At 37.4% G+C, this 24,421-nt stretch overlaps 1 protein-coding gene across 3 annotated transcripts in view; it reads left to right on the top strand.

Moving 5' to 3' along the window:
- The window catches only part of IMMP2L (inner mitochondrial membrane peptidase subunit 2), an 885,601-nt gene that overhangs the window by 41,880 nt on the left and 819,300 nt on the right, over nucleotides 1-24,421 (top strand). For all 3 annotated transcript variants that reach the window (XM_032761474.2, XM_058426048.1, XM_032761477.2), the window contains one exon: nucleotides 2,447-2,583. In XM_032761474.2, the coding sequence (XP_032617365.1) occupies nucleotides 2,449-2,583 (135 nt within the window). In that variant the 5' untranslated portion in view covers nucleotides 2,447-2,448. The remainder of the gene's footprint in view (nucleotides 1-2,446; nucleotides 2,584-24,421) is intronic.

The raw sequence follows: 24,421 nt of genomic DNA, 5'->3' as shown, positions 1-24,421 counted from the left end.
CCTCACAACCCAGACGATGGGCGGCCAGGCAGAGACGCTCCCCACCTCCCAGACGAGGCGGCGGCCGGGCAGGGGCTGCAATCCCAGCACCCTGGGAGGCCAAGGCAGGCGGCTGGGAGGCGGAGGCTGCAGCGAGCCAAGACCACACCACCACACTCCAGCCCGGGCAACACCGAGCACCGAGTGAGCGAGACGCCGTCTGCAGTCCCAGCACCTCGGGAGGCCGAGGCGGGCAGAGCAGTCGAGGTCAGGAGCTGCACACCAGCCTGGCCGACATGGCGAAACCGCGCCTCCAGCCAAAGGAGAAAAACCAGGGAGGGGTGGTGGCGCGCGCCGGCAATCCCAGGCAGCCCGCAGGCCAGGGCAGGAGAATCACGGGAGCCGGACGCAGGGAACCTGCAGCGAGCTGACTAGATTCCAGCCTGGGCCACAGAGGGAAGAAAAGAAAAAGAAAGAAAGGAAGGAAGGAAGGAGAAAAGAGGGAGGGAGGGAGGGAGCGAGGAAGGCAAGCAGGCAGGCAGGCTACATTTTTCAAGAATACAATGGAGTGTTATCATTAACTATACTCACCTTACTGAAAAATAGATGTCCTGAAGGAAGGAAGGAAGGAAGGCAGGCAGGCAGGCAGGCAACATTTTTCAATAATACAATATCTTATCATTAACTATACTCACCTTTCTGAAAAATAGAAGTCCTGAAATGTATTCCTCCTAAATGTAATTATATATCCTTTGAGCAACATCTCCCCAACCTCTCCTCCCCACTAACTACCCCACCTTCTGGTAACTACCATTCTACTGTCTACTTTTATGAGTTTAACTATTTAGATTCTATATATGAGTGATCGTGCAATATTGTCTTTCTGTGCCTGGATTATTTTACTTAACTTAATGTCCTCCAGGTTTTTCCATGTTGTACCAGAAGACAGGATTTCATTCTTTTTTATGGCGAAATAATATATATATATTTCACATCTTAAAGTTCATTCATCCATTGATGGACGCTTAGATTAATTCCATACCTTGGCTATTGTGAATAGGGCTATGATAAACATAAGAGTGCAAATATCTCTTCAATATACTGATTTCAGTTCCTTTGGATACATTCCTAAGAATAGGAATGCAGAATCATGTGGTAGTTCTATTTTTAACTTTTTGAGGAACCTCCATACTCTTTTCTATAATGGCCATATTAATTTACATTCCCATAAACAGGTATAAGGGTTCCTTTTGCTCCACCTTTGCCAGCACTTGTTGCCTTTTGATAATGGCCATTCTAACTGGGGTGGAATGATATCCATGTGGTTTTGATTTGCATTTCCCTCATGACTGCGCATTCTTTTCATATACCTGTTGGCTATTTATATGTCTTCTTTTGAGAAATTATTGTTAAGCTCTTTTGGCCATTTTTAAATTGGGTTGTCTTTTTGCTATTGAATTGTTTGAGTTCCTTATGCGTTTTTGGATATTAGCCTCTTGTCAGAAGTATAGTTTCCATATATTTTCTTCCATTCTGTAGGTTGTCTCTTCATTACGTTGATTGTTTGCTGCACAGAAACTTTTTAGCTTGATGTAATCCCCATTGTCTGTTTTTGCTTTGATTGTCTGTGCTTTTGAAGTCTTATCCAAAAAAGTCTTGCCAAGACTCCAGCTTGGGTGACAGAGTGAGACCCTGTCTGAAAACAGCAACGACAACAACAACACCAACACTGCCACCACAAACAGCACAAGTGATTTATCTCTGATATAACAGTCCAAATGTAAGCAATGCAGGACAGTATGGTGCCTCCATGGTGTCGCAGACCTAGGATCCTTCCATTTTGTTGCTTTGTCATCTTTACTTGAAGCTTTTATCTCATAGTTTGAGATGGCCACCCCTGCTCCTACCACTAAATTGTTACTATTACAGTTACAAAATTGGGAAGAAAAGGGAGGGCACCCTCCTTTTCAGGGTGCAACCTAGAAGTGTATCCTTTCTACTCATGCTGTTGATCCAATCTAGTTACATGGTCACACTTAGCTGCAAGGGAGGCTGGAAAACAGTCTTTAGTTGGGCAGCCATGTGTTCCACTGAAACTTTCATTACTGTAGAAGAGAACAGATGTCAGGGGTATAAGGAGTAACTTCATCATAATAGTCAGCAACAGAAAAGAATTTACTTCTGCAATGCTTACTTTTTTCTAACTTACTGTTTTGTGGGGAGAAATTTCCCACTGAAGTTAGCAAGTGGACTTGAGTTGTGGAAAAGCATTAACCTGAGTTCGTGTATTTCACTTTAGGACTTTAAGTAAGTCAGATTTATTCTAATGGTTACAGGAATGAGTGTGAAATATATTAAGAGACAAGATTGCCCTTTGGTAACTCTTACTTTTCATGTACTGTTTTTATGTCTTTGTTTTTCACCCTTCTTGAGACTAATTTCATAGTTGTTTTCTTTGTATTTTTAGGTATGGCACAGTCACAAGGGTGGGTGAAAAGATACATCAAGGCCTTTTGTAAAGGCTTCTTTGTGGCGGTGCCTGTGGCAGTGACTTTCTTGGATCGGGTCGCCTGTGTGGCAAGAGTAGAAGGAGCATCGATGCAGGTGAAAATGATATAACTTCATTCTTTAAAGCACATACTTCATTGTTTTTCAAGCACTAGAAATGAGAGTGCTAATTATTATTCCTATTCTGGGAACTGAAAGGTTATAAAAAGGCATTGAAATGAAATTTTACTTTACTGAATTTGTTCTTAAGGTCTTCTAATACAGTCATATTATAATCAGAGGAGAGGTTAATAAAAGTAACTATCAGTTCTCTGGGTCTGTAGTTTAAATTTTTCTGAGAATTTTAAATGGAGATTCTTAAGAAATTACACTAAATGACACTGTTTTCTGTGAATATGGCTCTATTAGAATATCCTTTTAATGCCAAATTATTAGTGTAGTTGCAAGATGGGTTTGAGTCACAATCAGTTGCTCTATTGTTATATAGGTATATGATTTTAGTTTGTAGAAATGTCTAGACCATTGATCCCAGATACTGTATTGTGTTCTTTAAGCATGTTGCTAATCGAAAAGATTAAGTACAGTTTACAGTGGAAGAACTTTGGAGTGGAGATTTCCAAAAGTTTTATGCAAATAGTCTTCTGGAATAACTTAGAGAAAATTATGTTGTCCCAAAGTTGATGTCTAGAACCTAGCTTTTTTAGAAAGTTTATGCAGTTAGGCAGAATTTGCATTTTGTTATAGATTTGGCTCTTGTATTATCAATATGTATTAAGTTCATGCGCTGTGATAAATAGTTGTATAAAACAAATAACTAAAATGAATATATAAGCTTCTAAAAAGACAAAATTATACAGAGAATAACCAGCTTAGTTTTTTTTCTTTTTGTTTTAGTTAGAACTAGTTAAGGGCATAGTTATCAGCTTTAAGGAGTTAGAATTAGTTTGCTTTATTTATTATAATTATGGTATTGAACTTCTCCCTGAGTTCTGGTAGTCAGTGAGATACAGAAGGTCAGGAAATCCTTTAGCTTCTTTGGGAAAAGCTACATTTTTAAAACAGAACTGCCTTTATATTCTACTTCCATCATTTGAGCATGGTTAGGGCCTTCTCTTGGGCAGAAGATTCTGCTCTCAACCCTTCTCTTTCAGGTTCTCTCCATAGTGGGTCACCAGCCCAAAACAAACTGGTCACTTACTTTGAATGCAAAAATATCTTAATGTAGGGGTACAGTAAACATAGAAAGAATGATTTACAGGCATATGGCCTTAAATACACTTTAACACGTTTAAGATAGAATGTATTTTACATTCATTGCCTCTTTAATCTTGAATTCCTAGCAACCTTGTCTTAGACCCAATCCTTAGGGAAATGTAGACTTTCTTTGCTGAGCTTTGGAGTCAGATTCTTCATTTCAGATTAAAACTGCCTTCTTCACAGCCACCCACATTGCTTTTTGGTCCCAAGGATCCCTTTGAATCCATTCACAAGCATGTATCTTTTGGTAACAAATAATCCATTTAAGAATGATTTTTTTTCTCCCAATTTTGTTACTGCTATCTTGCTATACAACTGTCACTATTCTAAGAAGGACTTTTCCAGAACACAACATCTCCTTACTTTGGATCTGATGATATTCCAGAGGATCATGTGGCAATCATAATATCTCAATCTTCATATTTTTAGCCCAGTATATTCATACTGAACATCTATGTTCATGGCTTGTGCTGAGAGCCAGAGCAATTCATTGCAAAATATAAGATACAGGTCTTGCTCACAAGACCTTGGCTGTCTTATGAAAGGACAAGGCTTATCCCCAGTGAAGAAGGCAGTGAAGAAAGTGTTAAATCATGTTATTTCAAAATGTCGGTTCATGGACTAAACCCAGGTTTGCATTAGATATATTTGAATTTGCAGAGGTATTAGAATTTCTTGCAGTATTCCTAGGCCCTACCCCTAAGAAGTCAAATGTATTATGTTAGAATTTGTTTGGTATATTGTGTAGAGTTTCCTTGGCTACTGGTAATAGGAATAATAGCTTGGTATAAAGGGGATTTATTGGAAGGCTTATTATATACACACAAGGAAGGCACAAGTGAGACAGTTGTCAGGGACAACTAGAGCCAGGACTTGAATGCTGCTAGAGTGCTCCGTCTTCTTTCTAAGTTCTCTGCATCTTGGCTTAGTTCTCTCAGACCAACTTTCTCTGCATAGCAGGGTACATGGCTGCTGGCAGCTCGCATGCCCAGTTTCTTCACCGCCTGAGAGAGATTGCTCCTACTGCCTTGATTTCAGTGTGGAATATCTTGGGGAAGGACTGTGATGTATTCAGCTTGGGTCACATGCCCTTATCTATACAACTATACAGATCAACTTTGGCCACCAGGATGGGGAACCGTGATTGGTCCAGCTTTGAACAAGTACACACCCCAAGCCTGTGGCTAGGCCAAGTGATCTGTAAGAAAATGACAACATCTCTTTGAATCACATTGTTCTGTGGGAATTGGGGAGTGGAGTACAGGTGACATTTCCTAGAGGAAAGAGGATGCTATTTTCAGAATCAAAGTAGAATGGAATTCTAGGAAGAAAGGAAAATATGTTTTTATAATTGGGTCTATATTTCATGAATTTGAGACCAACTCTAGGTATAATAGATAATTTAATTTACAGTTTCACTAGATACCAGTAAATCATACTTTAAATTATTTAAGAGCAGAAATTATAATAATGAGATTTAGGGATTAACTAATTCAACATATTTGAAGACATCTTTGCTACTATACAGCTTTGATCAACTAAACATGTTAATGTCATGGGGTTCAACAGAATTTTTGACAATTGGGATAAATTCTTCTCTTTAAATTTCTCTTATGACTCAAGGACTGAAATAGTTGGCATGGTGTGGAGATCTCTGGAAGTCCCTGAGCATCCTGCAAGGAACACAGCTGTTTTTCTTTTCTCTGGGAAAAGCCACTCTTGAAGGTCACTCAGCAACTGGTAGACACATTATTTAAGAAATATCCAGGCTGGGCGCGGTGGCTCACGCTTGTAATCCCAGCACTTAGGGAGACCGAGGCGGGCGGATCACGAGGTCAGGAGATTGGGACCACGGTGAAACCCCGTCTCTACTAAAAATACAAAAAAAAAAAATTAGCCGGGCGTTGCGGGCGCCTGTAGTCCCAGCTACTCGGAGAGGCTGAGGCAGGAGAATGGCGTGAACCTGGGAGGCGGAGCTTGCAGTGAGCCGAGATTGCGCCACTGCACTCCAGCCTGGGCGACAGAGCGAGACTCCGTCTCAAAAAAAAAAAAAAAAAAAAAAAAATCCAAGGATTGAAAGATTAAATCTCATTAAAGGGACATGTAATACTAGTCTTTTAGGTTTATTGAATAAATACTGTTATAGTAACGCTGGAAATTCACTTTGAGTAACAAATTTTGCTGTAAGAATTGTTTTTCAGTCTTTCAAAAATTCTGTTGGTTTGTGATTAGGGGAAGCATGTTTCTAAGATTCCCTCTATGAGAAATACTTATTTACTTTTTAAACACTACTCAGTGGTTCTTTTTTTAAGTTAGGATTTTCAGTATTAATTTGCAATTCATTAAGTATTTGACTAGAAAGATAAGGGTGATCAAACATGGGAAGTATCAGCTAATTAAAGGCAAGCCATAAATGAAAATAAAGTTTCTAATGATGCATTGGTAAGTTCAGTGGAAAATAGGATTTAGTTTATAAAATATTTGATTTTTATAAAGCCATATAGCTACATTCATTTCATTATATGAGTTGTCCCTGTTGCAATGCTCGACACAATAAATGCTGGCACAAATTGTTGGTTAATGATTATTCATACTGAGCTATTCCCCTCATGCACATGAATCACTTCTACTGGTTGCTGAAAGGTTACCTATGAAAGTAGATGTACTTTTTTTTTAAAAAAGAAGCACCACATTACACGACATTAATTTAATTCAGGAAATGAAGACTGATATTGCATACAGTTGAAACTACAGAGGGAATTTATGTAGGTGGAATGTAATTATTCAAATTAGAACTTTAATCACTTACAGAGGCTTTTAGAGTAAAAGAGTGCCCTAGGAATAGTTTAATGACCTCATGCCAAAGTTTTAGATTTTATTTGAGTGAGAATTCCTGCAGTGGGGTCACTGGTCCTGATGAAAGGTATATGCTTTCCACATTTAAAACTAGGATTTAAGACTTTAAAAAGTAAGTAAAAGAAATAATTTTGTGTCTTTTTTTTTTTTTGCAATTGATACATAATTTTTACATAGTGTACCATTTTCCTTTTTTCATTTGCATGGCCAGAGGGCAAAAATACTTGAAAACACTACTACACAATACTGTCTCTCAAGGTCGGACTTCAGAGATATATGTTTGCAGAATATATTAGGAAATTACAGAATATGAAGGAAAATACAGTTTAATTAGCATTGAGGTCTTTGTTCATCAATAACATACATTTATGGGTTTGAAGTTGTCTTGACTTTCAGCTACCTGTGATTATCTTGTTTCCTGCTGAGTTTGAAATTAAAAGTATCATCGAAAAGCAAGCTCTCTTTCAATCTATGTTTTTTTAAAAATTTTTTTAACCTACAGTCAGCTTAATAATACTCAACAGTCATTATTGGTTGTAACTTATTTTGAACTCTGAGAAGCTGGATACAGACTCTCAAGAAAAGAGATACATTGTAATTTATATACCAGCATTTAAGATAGAGTTATGGAGTTTTATGTTACCTGCTAAATTTGCACTTCCAAGATACTGGGCACCACCTGGCACACATTTCCTCCTGTGCTGACTCCTCTGTGTCGTCACTCGCCTTGGTCTGCTGGGGCTGACGTCAAAGGAAGTCAGGATTTAATGTTGGAATGCTTTATTGGCTTACTTGTGTGCTTTCTGCCCAAATTACGTTTGGCTCAGAAATCTCACTTGATGTTTTACCCCATAGGATGAGTTATGAGTTTTTTACATAGTTCTGTAACCTGTCATTAATAGAGACTTTGTATATATAGCAACAAACGTGTGATCCTGAAACAGTTGGTGAGTGATAAATTTGTAATGTCCCTTTGTGGATTTTTCTTCACTTCCCATGATAGAATAACTATGTGTTTCTGTTTTATATAGCCAGGGTTATATCTGTTATTTAAATACCAACTTTATTACACTTTTTAAAAACTTGTTGTAAATTTAGATTTACACAAAAGTTGCAAGAGTAGTGCATAGAACTCTTATGGCTTCTCTACCCAGATATACCAGTTTCAATATTTTAGTATATTTATTTTATTATCTTTTTTCCCTCCCTCTTCCTCCTCCTCCTCCTCCCCCTCCTCTTCCTCTCTCTCTGTATTTATGTGTGTATGAATATATACCCACAAAAAGTCTTATTAAACCATCTGAAAGTAGGTTGCATACATCATGCCCCTTTAATTCTTGATACTCTTTTACATTCTTCCTGAGTCATGATGCTTGCTGATTGGTATATTAATGCTTTTCTTTAGCTGATTTTAAAATTTAACACTTTATTCTTAGTAGTATAGAGCTTTAAATACGTTAAGAAATGACTCAAGTTCTAAATTTTACATTTGAAACAACTGAGGCTCAGACAGTTGAGGTACTTTACGTAAGCTCACACAATCATTGAATTTTGGAACTCTGGCTTGAACCAGCTTTGATAGTGCTGTCCATTTCACTAAATAATAACTAATAAAAGTTGTCCCTTGTCACTGTTATGGTGCCTCTTTATACTATTCCTTCTCACAGTGATGTTTTATTCCATTTTATTTTGGTTTATGGAATGATGTACTTAGTAAGTTATTTAATTTTGGGGTGATTCTATAGTACGTTTAGGACTTAAATATAGAAATTAAACTTTATGTTATAATGGGGGAAAAAAGATTTTAAACTGTGCCGCTCAGGTTGATGGAAGATACTTTTCTCTTACAAAGTCTAAAGATTTTAAAGTTTATAAGAAGGGATTAGACATCTGGAAATATAGCAGATGAGACATCTTGAAATATTCCCAATGCAAAACTCAAAAAATTAAAAACAAAACATTAAAAACTTTAAAAATGTGTAACTAACTTGCAGGGAAGCAAGGGAAATTCTCAGAGACCACAATAAGGGGGAATACATTTCCAGGGCAGTAAGTATACATTAAAGTCAGTAGCTGTCACATGGATATTTGTTAATTCCTGGTCATTTAGAGCTTTTGGTTTCACTGGCCACATGGGGATCAGAAGACAAGGCCATAGACTCGTACAAGGTAGGAAATTGAAACAGAAATTCTAAATAAAGTCAGGACCATGGAAGAGACACATCTTTAGGAAATGGGTAGACTAAAACAAAAATCTGTTCTGTAAGAAAAATTGTCTAGGCTCTGAGAGCGAAAGCCCTGATGTGGAATTGAGGTTTGAATTCACATTTGCTGCACCTGAAAAACCCTAAACTGAGATATTAATTTACAGTGGCCTGGGTTTAGAGCAGCCTCAGGCACCAAATTCCCTGGGCTCATGCAGCTTGCAACCAGACCTTATAGAATCCCAGAGATAAAGTTTGATGAACATTATATCCCAGTAAAAATATTGCATGAGAAAATGAGCTCTATAAGTAAGAGTCAGAAGCAACAATTAGCTGAACCAGACTATAAAGGCTTTAGAAATTGGAGCTATCAGATATTAAATGTAGTTGAAAGAAAGAGAGGAGAATGAAAATAGGAGAAAGCAACAAGAGATTATCTAAAATGGTCAAGCAAAGTACTACTTTTATCACTTGTGCTTTGATACATTATTTTCCTTTGGGGTGATAATGGTATTTACTGTGGTTATGTTAAAAAAAACCCTTATCCTCATAGTATGAATATTATAAAATTTGCAGTGAAATACATAATAGCTGAGATGTACTTTAAAATAATATGGCAAGAATAAAAGTGTAGAAGGGTTACAGATGAAACAAGATTGGCCATGAATTCATAATTGTTGGCTCTAGGTGATGGATTACATGGTGGTTCATTATGCCAGTCCATCTACTTTTTAAACACATTTTTATTGAGGTATAACTTATATACCATTGACTTTACCCGTTGTAAGTGATATAATGATATTTTCCAGCTTTATTGAGGTAAACTGGTAACAATTACATATATTTAAAGTATACATGATATGTATTTTTTTATTACACTTTAAGTTCTAGGGTACATGTGCACGATGTGCAGGTTTGTTACATATGTATACATGTGCCATGTTGGTGTGCTGCACCCATTAACTCGTCATTTACATTAGGTATATCTCCTAATGCTGTCCCTCCCCCCTCCCCCCACTCCACGACAGGCCGTGGTGTGTGATGTTCCCCACCCTGTGTCCAAGTGTTCTCATTGTTCAATTCCCACCTGTGAGTGAGAACAGTATACATGATATTTTGATATGTGTAGACATTATGAAATGATTACCACAAACTAATTAACATACCCATTACTTCACATAGTTACCTTTTTTTTGGTGGTGAGAACATTTAAGATCTACTCTCTTGGTAAAATTTGAGTGTATAATACAGTATTATTAGCTATAGTCACCTTGCTGTACATTAGACTTCCAGAAATTATTAATCCTGCATAACTGAAACTTTGTATACTGTGACCAACATCTTCTCATTTTCCCTACTTCTCAGCTCTTTGCAACCACTATTCTACTCTCTGCTTCTGTGAGTCCAACTTTTTTTGATTACCCATATAAGTGAGATCATGCAGTATTTGTTTTTCTGTGCCTGGCTTATTTCATTTAACATAATGTTCTCTAGGTTCATCCACACTGTCACAAATGACAAGATTACCTTCCTTTTAAAAGCTGAATAATATTTCATAGTATATATACCACTGTGTATGTGTATATATATATATATATATGTGTGTGTGTGTGTGTGTATGTATATATACACCTGCAGAAGAATATCCACACACACCACTCATATATATATACACAAACCCACACCCACACTGACCACACTTTCTTTATCCCTTCATCCATTTATGAACATTTAGGTTACTTCCATATCTTGACTGTTTTGAATAATTCTGCAGTGAAATGGGAGTGAAGATATTTCTTTGACTTACTGATTTCATTTCCTTTGGATACATACCCAGAAGTGAGAGTGGTAGATCATCTGGTAGTTCTGTTTTCAATTCTTTGAGATATATCCCTATTTTTCATAATGGTTGAACTAATTTACATTTCTACCAATAGAGCACAAGGGTTCTCTTTTCTCCACATTCTCACCAACACTTATCTCTTGACTTTCTGATAATAGCCATCCTAACAGGTGTGAGGTGACATCTCATTGCACATTTAATTTAATTTCCATTTCCCTGATAATTAGCGATATTGAATATTTTTTATATGCTTCTGGGCCATTTGTGTGTCTTCTTTTGAGAATTCTCTATACAGGTCTTTTTCCTATTTTAAAATCAAGTTATTTGTTTTCTTGCTATAGAGTTGTTTGCATACCTTATATATTTTATATATTAACCCCTTATTAGATATATGGTTTGCAAATATTTTCTTCCATTCCATAGATTGTCTCTTTACCATGTTGATTGTTTCCTTCTCTCTTCAGAAACTTTTCAGTTTGATAGAAGCTCAGCTGTCTATTTTTGCTTCGTTGCTTGTGCTTTTGGGGTCATATCTAACAAACCATTGCTCAGATCAGTATCGTGGAGCTTTTCTCCCTATGTTTTCTTCTAGTAGTTTTACAGTTTCAGGTAGTTTTACAGTTTCAGGCATCATCTTTAAAAATCCATTTAGAGTTGATTTTTGTATATGGTGTGAGATAAGGGTCTGATTTTATTCTTCTGCATGTGGATATTCAGTTTTCCAAGGACCATTTATTGAAGAACCTATTCTTTCCTCATTGTGTGTTCTTGGCATCTTTGTTGAAAATTGATTTTTCATAAATGTGTACATTTATTTCTGGATTCTCTATTCTATTACATTGGTCTATACGTCTGTTTTTATGCTAGTACCATACTGTTTTGATTACTATAATTTTGTATTTGAGTTAAGTAGTGTGATGCCTCCAGCTTTGTTCTTCTTGCTCAAGATTGTTTGGCTATTCAGGGTCTTTTGTGGTTCTATATGAATTTAGGATTGTGTTGTGTATTTCTGCGAAAAATGACATCAGAGTTTTAAAGAGAGTGCAATTGAATCTGTAGAATGCTTTGGGGTGACTTGAATTTTTTATTAAAAATAATATTTTATTTTATATAATAAAATATCAATAAATAGTATTAAAAGTAATAAACTTATGGAGTCATGCAATCATTACCATAACCCAGTTTTAAAATATTTTCATCCCCTGAGGAAGTGACCTTATGCCTGTTTGAAGTTAATCCTCACTCCCACCTCTTTCCTTAGGCAACTGCTGATCTGATTTATAGGTTGCCTTTTCTGAACCTTTCCTGTAAATAGAATCGTACTAATGTGGTTTTTCCTGACTGGCTCTTTTACTTACTAGAATTTTTCAAGGTTTAGCCATGTTGTACTATGTATTAGCATTTTGTGTCTTTTTATTGCAAAAAGTATTCTCTGTATGAATATACTACATTTTGTTTCTCCACTCACCAGATGATAAACATTTGGGTTTTGATATTTTCATTATCGTGAATAATGCTGCTATAGATATTTGTGTACAGTTCCGTGTATACACATGATTTCATTTCTCTTGGGCAGATACCTAATAGTGGGATTGCAGAGTGGCATGACACATTTATGTTTAACTTTTAAAGAAATTGGTCAACTAACTGGGGTGGGGAAAGTGGGCTGTTGACTGGCACCACTTGTACTCTCATTCCACATCTTTGACACCTGATACGGGGAAGTGAAGGGCCTACTTGCCCCATCTCCTTATTGCTGAGTGGGGTTAGAAGTCCAGCTCCCTGCTGGGCCCTGCCGACACCATGGTGTTGGGGAATGGGGCGGGGTAGTTTTTCATTTGATGTTTGACTGGATTAGGATGGTTATTAGCAAAAATGTTTCTGTTCTGCTAGGTCTTCCCTTTCCTGGTCCTTTGGCTAGAGAGAGTAGCTTTTCTTCAGGCCTTTTTTTTTTTGTTCGACAGAGCGAGACTGTTGTCCAGGCTGGAGTGCAGTGGTGCGATCTCCACTCACTACAACCTCTGCCTTCCGGGCTGAAGCCATTCTTGTGCCTCAGCCTCCCGAGTAGCTGGAATTACAGGCTTGCACCACCATGCCTAGCTAATTTCATTTGGTATTTTCAGTAGAGATGTGGTTTCACCATGTTGCCCAGGCTGGTCTCAAATTCCTGAGCTCAAGCGATCTGCCCGTTTCAGCCTCCCAAAGTGCTGGGATTACAGGCTTTGGCCACCACGTCTTCAGGCCCTTTTTTTGCTTCACCTGTTGGTAGCTACAGGTTGCAGGATTCTCCAGTGCCTGATCTAGGATATATGGGAAGCAAAAAGAAAGTCCAGGAGACTTGCGATGGTGTCATTTCTCAAGTCCTGTGGTTCCTAGCCTCTAGTTTATCTTCTTTTCACCTTGCAGATCTTCCTATATTTTTGTTTGTGGTGTTATGTTCAGGGTGTTTTACGTATAAGAAGGATGACTAATGATGAATGGATGAATTCTTGTCCTGTTTTTTAATCTTTCCTGATATCAGAGGTTACTGAGATCTGGCCAGTGGAAAATGCGAGGAAGTGAAGTGCCATTTTTAGGCCTGGCCCATGAAAAATCTTTGTGATCCTCCATGCTCCCTCCTCTGTCTGCTGGCTGAATGCAGATGTTTTGTATTCTTTTGTAAGTTGGTTAGTTAGGTGTGGCCACTAGAGGAAACAGAGGAGAGGCTCAGGAAAACTAAAGTTTATTAGACTTACTGGTCCTAGAGACAGGAGGTAAAGCACGGTATGTGGGGCCATATGGGAAAGACACCAGAGTGATCAGGAAGCAGATGACAACAGCAGCTAGGCCAAAGCCTTTTTGGGGTTTCTGTGCAGGAAAGGCAAGGCAAGGCAGGGCAGGGTGAACAGTTTAGGACTGGCTAGTTTGAACAATTTTGGCAGATTCTAAGCTATAGGGGTGGTCCCTGGTTGCCTGGTACCTGGCCTTGGGAAGATGAAGGCAGAGGAAATTGTCTCCAGGGTTATACTGGCTGGAGGAGGTATGGTTCTGGATTGGTTAGTTTGCATATGAAAGGCATGCTTCTGGTTGAGCTCTTGCTAGCTGGAAGAATTGGCTAGGTCTGGCAGAGGCAGTGTCTCCCCAGCTAGGAATGTTTTTTTAATGTGTCAAAAAATAATAATATACAGGATATCTATACTGATTTTGATATCTGTATCGATATCGATACTGATTTTGATATCTGTATCAATATCTATATCTATATGTATGTGTATATATGTATATAATACAATACAGCAGAGGATCCAGTTGAGGACACGATGCCACAGGGGATGGTAGATGTACAAGCTTGAAAAAACTGGGTTTCTGAATGATTGTGTGGAGTCAGTCCACTCACTATTGTGTTATACCACTGAGCTTTTGAAATTCTTTTTACAAGCATTTAGCCTATTCCGACTGTATAACACGACTCATTATTATACCTTTTCTCCTCTGCTTTTTCTTAAGTTCCCTTTAAGTCTAAACTCAAGCTCTATCTTCTTCATGCAACTTTCTTTAATTCTGTCATTCACTTATTAGAAATCCTACAGCATTGTAAGTTTAACTCATGATTATAAATCCTTTTGTACTGTCCTCTAATTAATAATTTCTTGAGTTAATAATAACTCTACTTTGTAAGTTTCTAAAAGAAAGGGGACCATAATCTCACCTGCTAGTTCAGAGGGATGCTGGAATAAATGCATATGAAATTTCTTCTTTGAAGCATTGATATGCCTGAATAATTAAACTCTACAGAAACAGGATAAAATGAAATTATGATCATTAAAATTTTTTTTCTTAGACTTTGAGAGTGTTTCTGGTGAACTATTCTCCTAAAAAGTTTTTAGCTTCTTGATGAGTTCATCATATTCTTTATGGCAGAGATTTTCAAACCTTTTTGCTCATGACTCATATTAAGTAATATAGTTTTGCACTATACACACATACATGCAACTGGAACAAAAGTTTCATTTAACAATACTTAAACTGTAATTACTATCATTATGTGCAATGCCCTCTGATATTTTCTGTTCTGGTCATAACCTTTTAAATTGATGATTCTGACTCACTCATTGGTTGTGACCTGTAGTTTGCAAAATGCTGCTTTATTGCTGGAGGGAAGCTTACAAGGGTGAGACAGCTCAAATTGAGCTATAACTAAGGTAGTGGAGCATGTTAACTTTTGATTCTGAAATTTTAAATGTGGGCTTGTCGTAAGCACTTCAAGCAAAAAGTGCAACACGAAGGATAAGGAGCCCCATAGTCTGTCCCTTGTTTGAGAAAACCCTTTTGTAGCTGCTGTGGTCCTTGGGCCTTTTTTATTACATAATCTTGGGTACTTATTAATGAACATTAATGAGCCCCATTTCAGACCTATGAAATTAGAATTGTTTTGTGAGGACCTTGGAATCTGCATTTTAACAAACTCTGTAAATACTAAAGTTTGAGAACCATTTTCTTAAGGAGAGCTCCATGTCTTGGGTGAGGGCAAATTGTTGGGGGATTTGCTAGACATGGTAATTGCTTTTGCTTGGAAAATCCTGATTGCCTTTGTTTACTAAACTTTTGAATTCATAGTCTTATGCCTTTTAAAAAATTTGTTTTATTTCCCATCTCTTTGTCTGTTAAATTATTCATCATATATTTGTGCTAATTTTAGCTTATTGTTTCTAATATTGAGAGTGGCAGGAAGCAGCCAAATGCTTAGGCAGATAGGGCGGGTCCCCAGTGAAACCCCCCTTCCAAGCCCAAGACAGTTTAAAGCCTGAAAGCCAAGCTACAAGTTACATCCTCAGACTGGATTGAGAACTTACCTATTTGGCATGTTTTCCTCTGATAGATCCCCACCATTCACCTATTTTACATATATCTACCCTTTCCTAATTGGTTTTCTACTCTGGCGTGCCCACCTTTGAGTGGTGTCTTTGCTTTAACCTTTTTTGCGTACTCACAAACCAATCAATACACTCTGCCCGTTCTGAGTCTATAAAAGGCCCTGTACCCAACCACATGGGGGACTTTCCTGCTTTCAGATAGGGGAACCATACCCCTCCCACCCCCTGTGCCCCCTCTTTGCTGAGAGCTTTCGTTTTTCGCCTATTAAATTCTACTTTACTGACTCTGGTGTCTGCACGCCTAATTCTTCCTGGTTATGCGACAACAACTCAGACCTAGCTGAGCTAAGGAGCAGAAAGACTGCAACAATATTATACCAATGAGTATATCATTTTATAATATGTTCTTTTTTTAATTTTTAAGTTTTAATTAAAAATTTTTCAATTTTATGAACTTTATTTCTTCTTAAGCTTTTTTAATTTTATTTTTTAAAATGCCTGCTTTATACTTTTTAGCTTGTCATTTGCTTTTAAGACTATTTAGTTATCTTTAACATTTTTATTTTTTCGTCAGTGAATTTTTTCTTTCTTTTTAAAATATAAACTATCTTTTATTTCTGTACCTTTTAAAATGATCAGCAGAAAGCACAGTCACAAGATTGTCAGCTGAATGGATGGTCTATTCATTTAGCATGAGATATGTGTATATTTTTATGGTAATGATTCCTTAGTGAATCAGGCCTCCCTCATTGGTTTGTGTAGTTTCCTCCCACAATGACTCTGACCATGGGACTTGTTTTGGTCAGTAGGAGATAAGCAAATACTGCTCAAGTAGGAGCTTGGTCACTACTTGTGAGCTGGGAACATGTAAAAACTCAGGCTATCCTGATGATGGAGATTTTGGAGAATAAATGAAGCATCCTGGCCTTCCAGCCCCAGATGAGTGCCTGACATGTCAATGAAGCCATCTTGAACTTTCCAGCTGAGGGAAGCCAAAATTGCAGGATCACAAGCAGATACATTTTGGTGTTCTTTTTAGACACATAGTTTTGGAGTGGTTTGTTATGAAGCGAGAGATAACTGAAACAAAAATTGGTATTACTAGTGAAGTGATACTACAACAAAAACCTAAAATATGTGGCATTGATTTGGGGACGGGGTGGCAGTTGGGGTGGGTAATGTGGTGAGGGGAGTGTTGGCAGAGGCTGGACAAATGGCAAACAGCTGTTAATAGAAAACAGAAAGTAAAGTATCTGTTACTGGGGACTGGAATTATGATGATCTGTGTTTTATGGTACTGAAACATTTTTTAAAAATGTGAACTGTAAGAACTTCAAAAATAGAAGATATACCTAATGATCTTATAGATTTGGCTAAGGAGATTTCCAGGCAAAAATATTGAAATTGTCAGCTGGCTTCGTATAGCTTTATATAAGATATGGGAAGAGAGAAATGAACTTTTAGCAGAAATTAGAGGAAATATAGGGTGCCCAGAACTTTTTGGATTGGAAAATAAAACTATTTTTCATTCCCAGTATCTAGCAGGCAAAAGATCCTCAAAGTAAGAAATAGCCTGGGGTAGAGATCAAATCAGGACTGGAATACTCTTTATTAAGACCTCAGGGCCAGGTGTGGTGGCTCATGCCTATAATCCCAGCACTTAGGGAGGCCAAGGCCTGCAGATCACTTGAGCCTAGGAGTTTGAGACCAACCTGGGCAACTGGTGAAATTCTGTCTCTACTAAAAATAGAAAACTTAGCTAGGCTTGGTGGCATGCGCTGGTAGTCCCAGCTACTTGGGAGGCTGAGGTGGGAGGATCACCAGAGCTCAGAAGGCAGAGGTTGCAATAAACCAAGACTGTGCCACTGCATTCCAGCCTGGGTGACAGAGTGAGACTCTGTCTCAAAGAAAAACAAAAGCAAAAACATAAAAAACCTCAGAAAGATATAAGGTGGTACTTAGTATATCTTTTTAATTAGACAAAATAGTTTGTAAACTCCTCAGGGCTTTGTGCCACAGCAGCCTGACACTTTCAAAGTAAAGAAAGATCTGGTTTGAAAAAAATTATGGGTCAGGCATGGTGGCTCACGCCTGTAATCCCAGCACTTTGGGAGGCGGAGGCAGGTGGATCACGAGGTCAGGAGATTGAGACCATCCTGGCCAACATGGTAAAACCCGTCTCTACTAAAAATACAAAAATTAGCCTGGCGTGGTGGCATGTGCCTGTAGTCCCAGCTACTCTGGAGTCTGAGACAGGAGAATCACTTGAACCTGGGAGGCAAAGGTTGCAGTGACCCGAGATTGCACCACTGCACTTCAACCTGGGTGACAGAGCAAGAAAAAGAAAGAAGGAAGTTATGGATGTAGTTTTGGGGGAAATGGAATGAGCCCCAACTAGATTAATGGGAAGTCTACAATATTTTAAGGGTGTTGAATTAACTTGCACTAAAATGGAGTCAATTTAGAAAGAGACCTCTGGGGTGTGTCCACTTTATTATGAAGGAGCATTTCTTTTTTTAAATTTATTATTTATTTTTATATTATTATTATTATTATTATTATTATTTTAAAGAGACAGGGTCTTGCTCTGTTGCCCAGGCTGGAGTGTATTGATGCAATCAGCCTCGAAGTCCTGGACAGCTAATTTTTAAAATTTTTGTGTGTGGAGACAGTCTCACTATGTTGCCCAGGTGGTCTCAAACTCTTGGCCTGGAGCCATCCTCCCGCCTCCCAATAAGCTGGGGTTACAGGTGTTTAAGCCTGGCCTCCTTTCTTTTTAAAAAAGAGCCCAAAGCCCAGAGGGCAGAGCTAAGAGCCATGCAGACCAATAAATTAGGGAACCATTCCAGAGAACAGAAAAGAGCCTTAATTAAAGAACATTCCCCTCCATGAGATGGAAGGCCTTGACAACACATGCTGCTGGATTTTAAGCTTTCTATGGACAAGTGACTTCTCTGCTTTTTTCATTGCCTTTTAAAATCCATGATTATCTTCTGTCTTTCCATTATATATTTGGTGTTTGGGGGACAGATAATTTATCTTTTCAGTTCATAAGTCTCTGATTTGAGATGAGCTGCACCCTAGAGTCCTCATCCATACTGGGACCTGATGCATATCATGAATTAACGGACATGAATCCTATTGCAAACATCTGAGGAGACTTTGGGGCTCTTAGGAAGGGTTACATGTATTTTGCATGTGTGAGGGATATGATTCATTGGAGCCAGAGGTCAGAGCTTTGGTAGATTGTTATGTTGATATTCCCTGTCTATCCCATCCCCCATGAGTCATGCTCCTCCGTACTGAGCTCTATGTCGTCCTCTCCTACACTGATTCTTGACTTGGCCATATGACTCCTTTTGGCTGGTGGAATATCAGCAGATAGGCAAACAGAGGCTTGGTAGATGCTTACACGAGGGAGTTTTTGCTCCTGGAACACTGCTGCCTCCATGGCTGCAGCTGCCTGAGTGATCACAGCCAGACAAGCTGGCTAATTGCATAGCTAAGCATAGCCTAAATTGTGGAATCATGAACCAATAAATGATTTTTGTTTTAAGTTTTGGAGTGGTTTGTTTTGTAGCAGTAGATAAGTGATATAAGGTATATATCCTTGTTTTCCCTTTTTATCTGCCACAATGCTTTTCAGTTCCTTTTGATAAGCTGTTTCCTATACATTTGAGCTCCTTTGTTCTTATAGCTTTGATCAATGTAATTTAGGGTACCCAGGTACCAAAATTTCTATTGATACACATTTGTAGTGTTAGGATGCTGACTGGTTCTTTTTTATTTTTTTCCGTATAATGCAGCATCAGGTTCAACAATGAAGAACTAAAGAATCTAAAATCCATGGTATTATCTTCACAGATTTGTTCACAGATATTATATAAGCCATGTGAATAGATTGCTGTACCATTGTATATGTTGGGGAATTTGGCCTCTTTGGAGTTACATGCTTCTGAGGGAATCATGCAGCCTCCTAAAATCTTTGTTATTTGTTGAATCACTTCCTTTCTGTGCTACACACCTTACTATGAACTTTTTTTTTTTTTTAAATAGGTTAGGAGACAGAAAAGTGGTTCTGAGCAAGAAAAACTTAGCAATGAATAGGAAAGCCTTATTCAGTTTCATGAGGAAGTTAAAGATTCCGCATGTATCTTGCTGGGGCTTTTCCGTGTAGCTGGCTTATTTTACATATAGCAGTCTGTCTTCAGCTTAATATGCAGATATGTTTATATAAATTTTATACTTCATTGACTATACATGATCTATTTCTGATATGGTTAATTAGAACTATAAATTAGAATAGCTATCTCAAAACATGTTTTATTAGCTAGGAAACACTATGCACATATTTAATGGTAGTATTTTATAATTAGTGCATTGAAACAGAAACTTTGCAGATTTGAACCTTGCAGTCTAGTTGTAGTGACCTGAATTAAAGAGATGCTTAAATATTGAAGAGCTTGTTTAAAGAACACAAACTTTAAAAATGTTAGTAATAAGAGGATATAAAAATCAGATGCTTTCCCCTTCAAAAACAATTCATTACTTAGTGCTTACATTAATATAAAAGCACTGCATATTGATTGGCAAAAAACTTAGAAAACATAGAAAAATATGGAAAATAAATAATTGATACCACCTTTCAGAATTATTTATTTTAAATATTATATAATACTAATGGTTACAAATGATTGAATGATCACTATGTTCAAGTCATTACAGTATTGACTTTATATATATTAGTTTATTTAATATCCCCCACAACTGTATGATGAAGATACTATTGTTAGCCCACTTAACAGATGAAGAAATACCATCAGAGAGATTGGATAACTTACTGAAGATTGCATAGATTTAAACCCAGCTTCTGACTTCGAAGTTTGCATTTCTAAACCATTATAAGTTATTCTCTTTCTTTTCTGCACAATTTCCTTCTTTACCTTATTCTTTTAATGTTCTTCCCTTTTTTCCTCCGTCCCATCTTTCCCGAAATTGGATCATACCAGTTTGTTTTTTCTATGTCGCATTTTTCACTTATTTTCCAGACATATCCAAATATGTATTTTTCCACAATGTAATTTTTACAATCATTTTTATATCCATAAAGTTTAACCATTGCTAAACCAAGGTTTGATCAGTTTCCTATTATTGGTATTGAGCTTGGCTCAGTTATTCACTTGATTTTAGCTAAAAGACTGAGAAGCTATTCACTATTGTAAATAATGTGTGATGAATATCTTTGTATATGTTCCTTTGCCCATATGTCTAATTAGTTTCTTAGGACATCTTTTTAAATGTGACATTTTCAAGTCTAAGGACAAGATTACTTTTAAGACTTTAAATATATTTTGGCAAATTACCTTGTTGACAGTTTATAAAGATTTTCATTCCTGCAGGTAGTATGTGAGCGTGCCTGTGACACTTTGATGGGACGTTCTATAGTAGAATATGCAGTTAAGATTAGGAGAATGAAAAATTAACAACCTAGTATAATTCTGAATTAAATCAATATATTATATGTTCACTTTTATTTTATTAATGTAGTTTTACAGGCTTGCTTTTAAAAGAAAAATTAAGAAATTATATTATAATTAGAGTTCACCAGAGAGACAGAACAAATAGGATATTTATCTGTCTGTCTGTCTGTCTATCTATCTATCTATCTATCAATCTATCTATGAGAGGGAATTTATTAGGGGAATTGGGTCATGTGATTATGGAGGCTAAGAAGTTTCATTATAGGCTATCTGCAAGCTGGAGGTCCAGGTAGCTTGGCTCAGTCCAAGTCTGAAGGCCTCAGAACCACAGAAGCTGATGGTATAACTCTCAGTCCAAGGCCAACGGCCTGAGACCTGGGGGCTGCTGGTTCAAGTCCCAGGGTCTAAAAGTCAGAGGACCTGGAGTTCTAAGATTTCCAATGGAAAGAGAAGAAGGGTGTCCCAGCTTCAGGAGAGAGAAAGAGAAAGAGAGGGAAAGGGGGAGGGGGGGGGGAGGGGGAGGGGGAGAGGGAGAGGGAGAGGGAGAATGAATATGAGAATATTTACCTTTCCTCTTCCTTGTTCTTGTATCCAAGCCCTCAACTAATTGCATGGTGCCTGCCCATGTTGGGTGAGGGTGGATCTTTCTTACTCAATCCAGTGCTTCAAAGGCCGATCTCTCCTGGAAACACTCCCTCACAGATGCACCCAGAATAATGCTTTCTTAGCATTCTGGGTAGCCTTAATCTAGTCAAGTTGACACATAAAATTAACCATCAGAAGGGATATGGGTAATAAGTACCCATTATGTAAGAAGAATGTTCCATTTCTAACTTACGGCTTTGTACAGACCTGGGTACATTATAGTTTATTTTATTATGCACATCTAGAGAGACAAATCTGAGAACTCTAGAAGCCATGCAAATTATGGAGACCCCTGAATAGCAAGGGAAGAAAGATGGCATTGTAGACCATATTGCCCACATTCTTTCAAAGGTGTGGCATCTAATAATTCTGTAATCAGAATGTACATTTACTTTAACTGTACTTACTTCATGCTTCTTGGCCAGTGCTGCAGTGTTAAAAAGTCTAAATCAACAGTACTATTTCAGTTTCTTCTGTTATTGCCCCCACCTCCACAGATATGTCTTCAAAGTAATGGTTCTTCAAAAGAAGTCTGAGGGCTACTGTTGGGTCCTTGTGGCTGCAGCTGGGCTCCATCTCACTTAAAAGCACAAAGTTTGATATTTACCTGTTGTAGATTGTATGTAGCCAGTGTGAGTGGTGCTTTTTATAAGCCTGAAAAGGTTGAAAGCATTGCACCCAAAAAAGTAAGGTCAAAACCATGCTTTCTTCATATCTTGGAGGCAGTGAATCATAGGCCGTAGATTCTTTAAAATTAAAAAATGAATAAAAAATTTATAGTAAAAAGCTAGAGTAATATCGTTTATTGATTGATGGCTTCATTTAAGTTTTACAAGGCAAGAAGTGTGCTATGACTGTGCTTAATTCTCTAGAAGAATTTTATTTTCGTAAACCGAAACATAAATTCTTCCAAACCTGTCATATGATTTGAGGTTAGACACAAGCTGAGGATTTAGGATACCTTGACAATAATATTTGTTTGTAGGACAAATAAAAATCCTTCAGCATAGTCTTTGGTCAGAGAAAAGACTAAAGCCTAACTTTTGTGTTATGCTTGTTCCAAATGCAGATTCGATAGATATTGGCTATTTCTAGCTTTAGCATAAGTTACTAACATCTCTTGAAATATGCTGACTTATATTGTATTTCTTAGAGTGAACTATATAGTACTTAGGTCAGAGCAAAGCATACAAAATAAACATATATTTATTTAGTGAGATATAACTGAGCCAGAGGAAAACAAGGTATGCGGAGGGGTAAGCAGTAGGGGAGAAGAAAATGGAAATCATTTCATCAACCAGAGCTAAGAACTGTTAGATTTTTAAATGTGTGTGTTTTTATATATCTCTGTATGCGTGTATATGTTTTAAAAATAAGAATTTAAAACATAACAGGTTTAAAATTCTTATAGATATTCGTAACTAATTATGTGCATTAAATTTTTTTGGATTAATTTATAGAGGCAGAACAATCAAGGCCCCAAATAAAAGCATCCTAACTTTACTTGCTTTAAAAAAGTGAGGAAATAATCAACAAAGAATTTAGAAATGAGGGGTAGAATTTTCTACCTGAAGACTTTCAGTTTACTATGTAAAATGAGAAATGTGCAGGGCACTATTTAAATGTTTAATTTTTCTTAAATCTTATGGAAAGGATACTGTACCTGATTTTGTTTCCTTTTATTTTGTTATTGTTGCCATCATCATTAGTGTCCTATTTGTTGACTGCTACTCTGTTTCATGACTGTAATGTTTTGTAGACTGTCTCATTTAATTCTTGTAGCAACCCCATGAGATCAGTGTTCCTGCAGTCAGTCCCCATTTTATAGATGAGGAAATGAGACAGGTTATATAATTTGTTTAAGGTAATACGGTTAATAAGAAATGGAGACAAGATTTGAACATAGTTTTCTGTGTTCAGGGCAAGGACTATTCAAAACACTTCTTCAAGTTTGATTTTTAACTTTAGTGGTCCATGGTAGAAGCAGAGAAATAGATGAGTGTGAGAATGCAAGTTGTTGAGAGAGACAGAGAGAGAATATTTACCTTTCCTCTTCCTTGTTGTTGTATCCAAGCCCTCAGCTAATTGTATGGTGCCTTCCCACGTTCGGTGAGGGTGATCTTTCTTACTCCATCTAGAGCAGATGTTTGGCTTGTTTTGTTCTTTGTTAGTGTTTTTCCTTTTGCTACTGGAAATCACTGTGACTACTAGCAGGAATATCTGATACAATCAAATACTTGGAGATACAGGTGGAAACTCCTAGATTAAATATTCTCTGAGATTTCTTCAAAAACTTTATTATTTTAAGTTAGTTATATTTTGATGTAGTCTCTTGGAATCTAGGATTTAAAATATTAACAACATAAGAAAATACAGATTCTGTGGCCATATCAAATTATTATTTATGACTTTTAATTTCTACTTGATTTTTTTAACTTAATCGATTTGAAAAAATTGCTTGCTCTATTTTTTTTTTTTTGAGACGGAGTCTCTCTGTGTCACCCCAGGCTGGAGTGCAGTGGCGTGGTCTCGGCTCACTGCAAGCCCCGCCTCCTGGGTTCACACCATTCTCCTGCCTCAACCTCCTGAGTAGCTGGGACTACAGGGGCCCACCACTACACCCGGCTAATTTTTTGTATTTTTTGGCAGAGACGGGGTTTCATCGTGTTAAGCCAGGATGGTCTTGATCTCCTGACCTCGTGATCTGCCTGCCTCGGCCTCCCAAAGTGCTGGGATTACAGGCGTGAGCCACCGTGACTGGCCACTGTTTTTTTCTTTCATTCTTTTTTTTTTTTG

The sequence above is a fragment of the Hylobates moloch genome, unplaced genomic scaffold (assembly GCF_009828535.3).
Source record: "Hylobates moloch isolate HMO894 unplaced genomic scaffold, HMol_V3 SCAFFOLD_1, whole genome shotgun sequence".
In the NCBI taxonomy this organism is placed as follows: Eukaryota; Metazoa; Chordata; class Mammalia; order Primates; family Hylobatidae; genus Hylobates; species Hylobates moloch.
The sequence above is the reverse complement of the archived record's forward strand: the minus strand, read 5'-3'. Positions and strand labels throughout refer to the sequence as shown.